This window comes from Lactuca sativa, chromosome 2 (genome assembly GCF_002870075.4).
Source record: "Lactuca sativa cultivar Salinas chromosome 2, Lsat_Salinas_v11, whole genome shotgun sequence".
In the NCBI taxonomy this organism is placed as follows: Eukaryota; Viridiplantae; Streptophyta; class Magnoliopsida; order Asterales; family Asteraceae; genus Lactuca; species Lactuca sativa.
The window spans coordinates 74659763-74668917 of record NC_056624.2 but is presented as its reverse complement, the minus strand read 5'-3'; the positions used below and the strand labels follow the sequence as shown (position 1 = coordinate 74668917).

The window sequence follows — 9155 nt, the reverse complement described above, 5'->3', positions numbered from 1 at the left end:
GTTTTGGTTTATAAAATAAGAACCGAATAATCCAAAAAAATCGAATAAACATTTATTATTTATCTATTTATAATATATATCCATAGTTATTTATTAATTTGGTAATTTATTTTTTCAAATAGGTTCCAAACGTTTCATCCGATAAAAAAAACATTAATATGTATTTTCTTTCAAAAGTTTTCTATCTATAAAATATTTAACTATAATATATCTTCTTAGTATTTGTTTAAAAATTTCAAAACACAACTAAATAATTTGTTTTTGATTCTTATGTAAAGTTGGGTAATATTATAATTATATATCGTTTTAAAATGTTTCGCTTTTTGAAAACCGAATTATAAAAAACCGATCCAACCGAATTGTAATTGGATCGGATCGGATCGGATTTGAATTTAGATTGGACTATTCGGATCCATGTTTTGAAAACCGAAATCAGTTTGGATTCACTTGATTGGATCGGATCAAACCTATCCATCCAAACGAACACCCCTACTTTGTGTAACGTTTTGCGTCTTTCCTCCACTATTGTTGCTAATGCCATGGCTTGATGAATATAATTGGTGCGAACTTCAACCCCTATTTCTAGCCTTAACCTGTTTATGAATTGACTCATAAATCATAATTCATAAAACCTCATCATGAATCCCATTACAATAGAGCAGCAAGTGACAAATAACTAGAAAACAAAATTTCCCTCCTATTTCTCGACAGTTTGACTAACAATTTTGACTTACTTGATTGACTTGTTGACCCATACGTAAAAGGGTATTAGAGATGTAACACATATTTCGAACATAGTTTTTCAGTAACTAAAACTATGTAAACATAAGACAAAATACAAAATCTCACAACAATCATTTAATAGCAATAGTAAAAATCGATCTGTTTTGTTTCTCTACACTTTATCTGTTATATTCCCTTGAAACTATACAACTTTATAACCATTAGACATCAACTTTCTGGCTGCAATTCCACTATCTATGGCTTAAACTTAAACATAGTCTCCATCTGATTGGTCCAGCTGTGCTTGTTCTATTAAATAGTTCCACGCAAGCAATGCTGCTCCAACTGCGGGCTCCACCTTAACAAAAAACATAACACAAATGATTTTAATATTATAAAAAAAACAAAAAAATAAAACCCCTTCTTTTCCTATGTAAAGTTACCTTTGGTCGAATTGGGTGGGTCCCGGGGAAGTCATTGGCAATGCAACTGATTACTTCTTTTCCTATGTCCCACCTTCTATTTGCTTCAAGAATACCACCAACCATTACAAGTGGAAAAGTATCCTTTCCATCTGAAAAACAATTAATTTAAATAATCCCCAATTATTTCATGATTTTTTAATCAAAATATTATTTTGTTTTTGATATTTTTGTAATATAATAAGTTTGGTTCCTTCAAAAACTTTCAAAAAGTATATTTTCGATTGAATATACCAATACAAAATATTGGCAAGTAAGATTACGTGTGTAATTTATATATTTGAGATACATACACACAAAATAATTTAAAAAAAAAGCATAGAGAGGACTTATTTATTAAAACAATTTATTAACTACAGGGACCAAAACTGTAATTAGTGAAAATTAAGAGCTACGGGGAGCAAAACTGTAATTAAAATACATCGACTAAAACTGTAATTGGGTCATTTCCTTAATTAAAAACTACATGGACCAAAACTGTAAATTAATGAAAATTAAAAACTACAGGGACTAAAACTGTAATTAAAATTCTGGGACCAAAACTGTAACTAAAATACAGGGACTAAAACTGTAACTCAGTCATTTCCTTAATTAAAAACTACATGGATCAAAACTGTAATTAATGAAAATTAAAAACTACAGGGACTAAAACTGTAATTAAAACTCTGGGACCAAAACTGTAACTAAAATACAGGGACTAAAACTGTAACTCAATCATTTCCTTAATTAAAAACTACATGGATCAAAACTGTAATTAATGAAAATTAAAAACTATTGTAATTAAAATACAAGGACTAAAAATGTAATTCAGTCATTTCCTTAATTAAAAACTACATGGACCAAAACTGTAATTAATGAAAATTAAAAACGACAGGGACTAAAACTGTAATTAAAATTCTGGGACCAAAACTGTAACTAAAATACAGGGACTAAAACTGTAATTGAGTCATTTTCTTAATTAAAAACTACATGGATCAAAACTGTAATTAATGAAAATTAAAAACTACTGTAATTAAAATACACGGACTAAAACTGTAATTCAGTCATTTCCTTAATTAAAAACTACATGGACCAAAAATGTAATAAATGCATAAAAACTACAAGGAGCAAAAGTGTATTTCAGTGATTTCCTATATTAAAAACTATAGGGACAAAAAATGTAATTATTACATTTCCTGATATTTAAGACGGATGTATAATTTGAATTTATTGGGTCATTACAACTTTAATAAACCTTTTCTAAAGAACAAAATGGTTTAGCATATTGTTTTATTTAGTTGATATTTCATTAATAATATACTTTGCAAATGGTTTAGCATCGTTTTATTAACCCAAGATACTGACTACTGGAGTCAAGAAAGTCAAACTCTTTTCTACCAAATGGTTATAAATTATAATGACTAAGTATGTATATTAAAAAGTATGTTGATATTTTTTTATTTTTTTATTTTTGTATTTTTGATTTTGAAATGAACCTTTTCCACACAACCCAAGTCTATGAACAACAGCTTTAACACTAGAAGCCAATTCTTGAACAGCATGAAGCAATATGTCATTTGCAACTTGATCCCCTGCTTCTGCACACGATACAACAACCGGGACTAGAGTTGCAATCCGGGCCCACGAGGGATCAGCATAAGTCCACCTGGCAATGCCATTCAAATTCAAATATGGTGAGTTGAATCTAAATATAATATTTAAAAAAAAAAAAAAAAGATATAGAAAGTGAAAAGTTGAAGAAAGAAATACCCAATGAGTTCATCTGGAGAAGAAAGTTGGAGCTCATGCAACATGCTACACGTAAGCATTGTTTGTGGGCCACGCCCATCATAAGCCCTTATGACAGCTGTCAAAGCCTTTGCAGCTATACCATATCCACTACACATATACAAGAAACAGCAATGTACTTTTTCATTTATTTGTTTAATATAATATAATATAAATATATAATATCCTACTTCATCATTTTTCTATTACACCTTTGTATCTTAAATCTTTTTTTTTTGAAAAAGATGGAACTTTTAAAACTTTACACAATTATAACATTTTACTTTGATAAATCTAAAATCTACCCACTTATAGCAATATAAATCACTTTGTATTTGGATGACATTGCTATAATTAGGTAAATTTTTCAAAGTAAAATGTTATATATAATAAACAAATAAATAAAAGTAGATTGTTATTTCTTGCATTGAAGTAGTAAAAGTTTGTATGTGATAGGATACCTTCCCCAATCACCTAAGATGGGTCCCGCACCAGAGGCCCGAGCTTCTCTCCCATCTTCAGTATATCCATAAGCAATGGTTCCAGTTCCAGCAATTAGAACACACCCATGAAGTTTTCCCATTGTTCCACTAGCCAAAGCTGCCACAGCATCATTCTCAACAAAAAATTCAACATCACTCGGGAATATATCTCTGAATTTTTCAAAAACACATACAACAAACAAGGGTCAAAATGGAACAAAAAAACCTAAATACATCATCTCAAAAATGTTCTTGCATTTTATAGAATGTAGAGCAAATAAATAACCTAAGCCAATCTAAAATTCTTTGCTGATCTGTCGGATGATTTACTCCAGAAACAGCTAAGCAAACAGCTCGAACAGAAGATCTAGTAGATCCTGATTTTAAAAGAGCTTCTGCCATAACTTGTTCTAGTGTCTCTCTTGCAGCAGTTTCTGTAAATCATATGAAATAACCATTAATGTCACTATACCTAAATCATAACATTACACTTTCGACTTTTGTATGAAGATTCTATATCAACTAAATTTGTAGCCTTATAGGTAGCATTGATTTGATTCAGAAAGACAGAAACAATCTTCATAAACTGAAGTACCCAATTTTTAACCCTAAGCTATGCATTTGGATAATCGTAACAAAATTTTGCTATTTCATAAAGGAAGAACAGTCGTTTAATACACATCCATGATCCATATAGATGATAAGAAATAGTCGCGATAGATGAAGAGAAGAATGGATACCTCCAACACTATTGTGATTAGAACAACCAGCAACAGCACGAGCATACACCGGAGGAGCTTCAAGAGGATTATGATTCGGAGTGAAAGGAGTAATCGGCATGCATATACACACCGTGTCGGTAGTCCCGCCGTCCAATCCGAGTATCAATTTCTGACGACCGCCGGTAAGTTCATGCTCGAAATCCCAAGGTCCTCGAATTCTGTTCCTTTTCATGGCTTCTGTCACCTGAAATGAATTCTCCTTTTTCGAGTTTCGACAAACTATTATCGCTGTGAAAACCTCACGAATCGATCAAACACTTTTAATAAGCAACGAATCAGATACAGTAACTTGACAAAATGTTTGAGGGGAGTAATATTAAACTACTAATTACAGAATTCTATGAGTATTATAATACGATTCGGACGGCAAAAGGTCCAAAAGCTAACTGGTTAGCAGCTTCAAACAAACCTAATTTTATATGTGATATCAAAGATCAGAGACTGCAATGTATTGTAAACGTCATAAAATAATGCAATATAAAATTAGTTAAGTAACGTTGAATGTCTATTTCATAGCCAATTGGCAACGATCTTCGATGTTTAGCATATAATACAACAGCATGAGTGCCTAAATAGTCATATAATTTGTAAGATGTTGACCATATGTAGCTGTAGTTACTTGCATGTGTGTTTATAATATGCAAAACTAAGGAGAGAGAGAGAGAGAGAGAGAGAGAGAGAGAGAGAGAGAGAGAGAGAGAGAGAGAGAGAGAGAGAGATTAAAGACGACGGTGAAGAAATTTGCAGAGCTCTTCTTCAGTCTACTCGCGTCAGCCATAGTTTTTCTCTTGCACCACAATGCTCCCCTGAACAAAATAAAACAAAGAGAAAATGACAAATAAATAATTAATTTTTCAGAAACCAAATATAAATATTTAGTTATAAAAACTCAACTTATTTTAATGTGATTCTAAAACAATATATATATATATATATATATATATATATATATATATATATATATATATATATATATATATATATATATAGGGTTAGGTTCATTTGAGACCACCTATATTTTGTGAGACCGTGAGACGCATTTTTTTATTTTTTTTTTTAATTTTTTTTAATTTTTTTAATTTTTTTTAGTTAATTCATGTTTCGAAAATAATATTTAAATTTTTTTTTTTTTTTTTTCATTTGTTTTGCATTTTAAAATTATTTTTAGAATATGTACAGTGTAATATTCTATTTAGAATATTTCACGTATTTTTCAAAAAAAATAGAATTTTTTTTATTTTTTTTTATTTTTTTTAATTAATTCAAGTTCCGAAAATAATATTTAAAAAAAGAATTTTTAGATTTTTCCATTTATTTTGCATTTTAAAAGTATTTTTAGAATATGTCAGTGTAATATTCTATTTAGAATATTTCACGTATTTTAAAAAAAAAAACGGAATTTTTTTTATTTTTTTTATATATTTTTTATTTTTTTTAGTTAATTCAAGTTCCGAAAATAATATTTAAAAAAAGAATTTTTGGATTTTTCCATTTATTTTGCATTTTAAAATTATTTTTAGATTTGGTCTTACGGTTTCACAAAATTATAATGGTCTCAAATGAACCTGAAGCTATATATATATATATATATATATATATATATATATATATATATATATATATATATATATATATATATATATATATATAAGGGTTCAATTGAGAAAAAAAAAAAGGTTGAGAATGAGGGAATCATTCTCAACCACTCATTTATTTTTGCCGCAAAAGACTCCGTCATACCAGCAGAAATGGGAAAGGAATAGACATGTGTTTTCCAACAAAATATGTTTCCTTAAACTATGCTAATCATTACCTTAATATATACAAAAACATAATTTTTTCGTTTTTTTTTTATTTTTAAGAAGCTATTTTTATCGAAAAATGATTTAAAATATACCAAAATTCATGATTTTTTATTCTCTACAAATAGACATCCATATTGATATAGTTTTAAAATAAAATAAAAAAATTATTTTTTTTTATATTTTCAGCTATCGTTATTCATAAGTGAATAAAAATAAATCAGGTTTTTACTACAATACATTTGTTATTCAGTTATGAATAAAAACTATAATTAATTTTTTTTTTTACAATTTAAGTATCATTCATATATAAATATAGCATATAATAAACATAGTATATTCATATTTAAATATTAAATGATGCATTCACTTATGAATATTACATAGTATATTCACTTGTGAATATTAGATGATATATTCACTTATGAATATTAGATAATATTTTCATATCTGAATATTACAGAGTATTACATGGTATATCACATGTGAATATTATATAGTATATTCATTTGTGAATATTAGATGATATATTCACTTATGAATATTACACAGTATATTCACATATGAATATTATAATGTATTTTCACATATATATATAATTTTTATATGTTATTCACATATGAATAACATACAGACTTTCCTGTCAAATGATCCAACCAAACACACCATACATTTCTATCCAAACAAGATTAAACAATAGCAAACAAACATCCATGAAATCATTGTCATCTGTTTTCTTTCCTGTCAAATGAAACAAACCAAACTCCCTTTGTTATCGTTGATTTCCAGTCAGACCCCTTTCTCCATCTTTTCATGATGAACACACCAAACCTGATCAAATCCTTTTCCCCCATCTACTCACCCGTTGAACATCGATCACCCAAACACCCACCTAACTGATTTACAATCAAAATAAAAGAAACAAGAAGAGGACCGTACCAATTGAAGCAGCAACTGCCCCATCGAGATCCTTCAGCACTTCCCGTCGATTACCACAGCCAAAAGCCACCATCTTCTAGACTATTTACGTCGATTGGAACCTCGGTTTCCCTTTATACCTTGGCTCGTTGACCCACTAACACCGATGCCATCTTCCCTCGCCTCCCTCTCTCTTCATTTCTCGCCGACAGGAAACAAATGAGAAGCAGCGGACGTCCGACCCAATCTCCTAGCAAAACCAAACCCTCGCTTCTGGCTTCTTTCCGACCGCAATCTCCTAGCAAAACCAAACACCTCTTGGTCTAGTCAAAACCACAGAGACCATCTCGGTTTGCGAGTCAGGAGACGAACCTCCGTGCTTCTCCCCCTTAATCAGACGAAGACGAGCACCGGAGAATCTTCACCTTGGTCTCCTTTGTTGCAGACGATGAATGTGTTTGAACTACAGATACGTATTTGATATTAAAGGTTGTTCTCGTATTTACAAGTTTGCCACCGTGTCTTTTTATGCTTGAATAAAATGAGTGGCTGAGAATGATTCCCTCATTCTCAACCTTTTTTATTTTCTCAATTGAACCCACCTCTCTCTCTCTCTCTCTCTCTCTCTCTATATATATATATATATATATATATATATATATATATATATATATATATATATAGGGGACGGTTCACTTGATATTAAAAAAAATAGAGATCTTGAGATTCAACCTCAGCCACATATTTCTCATTTGCCGCTCTAATGCTTCAGCGTACCGGTAACACCGGAGTATGCCTAATCATAAATGATTATGTGGCATAGAGGTATAATCATATAGGATTATACATGTTTATACGTATATACCTAATCATAAATGATTACACATATATGTCTGTTCATAGATTGAGTAATCATAAATGATTATGACAGTTGGTGGCAGAAGAGGTGGTGGTGACAGAGGTGGCGGTGGTATAAGTAACGGATGTGACAGTGATGGGGTCGGCTGGTGTTAGAGGTGGTGATAGTGGTGGTGGCGATGACAGTTGTGGTGGTGGAGATGGCGGCAGAAGAGAAAGGAATGGGCGGCGTTGTATAATCATTTATGATTATACAAGGTCTGTTGTGTCGGTACGCCGGAGGCTTACTGCAACAGATGTAAAATACATGGCTGATGTTGAATCTCAAGATCTCTATTTTATTTTTAATCTCAACGGAACCTACCTCTCCCTCTCTCTCTCTCTCTCTCTCTCTATATATATATATATATATATATATATATATATATATATTATTTTAAGGTTTTCTGGGCGAAGATAAAACTAATATATTTTCACTACGACATTAAATTTTTTTATGTGTTAAAACTTTCATAATTTTTGATTTCTTTTTTAAATCTAATTTTATGTAACCAACAAACTAAGGGTGTGTATAGGGCGGTTTGGTTCGGTTTTTGGTCAAAACTGAACCATAACCATTCAGAGGAGGAATGGGATTCAGAGGGGTACACTGGGCGTACGTCTGGTACGTTGCACGTAATGGCCTAAAGTGGTGTACGTTGGGTGTACAAGCTGAGTACGCAGGGTTATTATTTGGTTTGTGGATTGTTGGACCAGCTAAAGATGTATGTTTGGATTGAAAATAATTTATTGGGCTTAGGGTGAGTCTCATGTAAAGGTTTGGGCCCAATTTAGAAAATTAGGCTATTAGTGGACCATTAGTGGACCTTTATGGACTTTGGAGTTTTGGGCTTGATTGGTTTTGGACTTGGGTCTTAGTTATGTATCTTGTTGGGCCAGGGGTAAAATGGTCATTTTACCCAAAGTATGAATTATGGAACATGGTATTGAACCCAATTGCTAACTGGATGATATTTTGGAATTGATAGCTTAAGAAGTCGTCATGGCAACAGTGAGGATTTCTTGCAGTGGACTTCAGCAGTGCGAGGTGAATTACCTTCCAGTAGAAGTGGGTCTAAGGCCATAATGCCGACCCACTAGTAGGAGTTGTTTGTTAGATGATTGTCTTTGTGATAATTGTTTGGTATGCTACTATCTGTTATGTTTATGTGCTAGTATGATATGATGTCATGTAATATTGGTAGTAGGGGAACAATCCTTGTATCAGTCGAAAGGACCAAAGGGGTAGGTCGGGCACCCCGATATGCCTGACAATATGATTATGTGGTAGTAGTAGGGGTG

The 9155-nt window shown here is 31.3% G+C and overlaps 1 protein-coding gene across 1 annotated transcript; it reads right to left on the bottom strand.

Annotated features, from left to right (window-relative positions):
* Positions 1 to 833: 833 nt before the first annotated feature.
* Positions 834 to 4928, bottom strand: LOC111880105 (uncharacterized). The gene is made up of 7 exons (XM_023876507.3): positions 4195 to 4928; positions 3741 to 3888; positions 3434 to 3625; positions 2955 to 3083; positions 2681 to 2850; positions 1167 to 1297; positions 834 to 1081 (listed from the first exon to the last, which is right to left on the bottom strand). The coding sequence occupies exons 1-7, from the start codon at positions 4406 to 4408 to the stop codon at positions 992 to 994; spliced, it is 1074 nt and encodes a 357-aa protein (XP_023732275.1). The 5' UTR covers positions 4409 to 4928; the 3' UTR covers positions 834 to 991.
* Positions 4929 to 9155: the final 4227 nt, after the last annotated feature.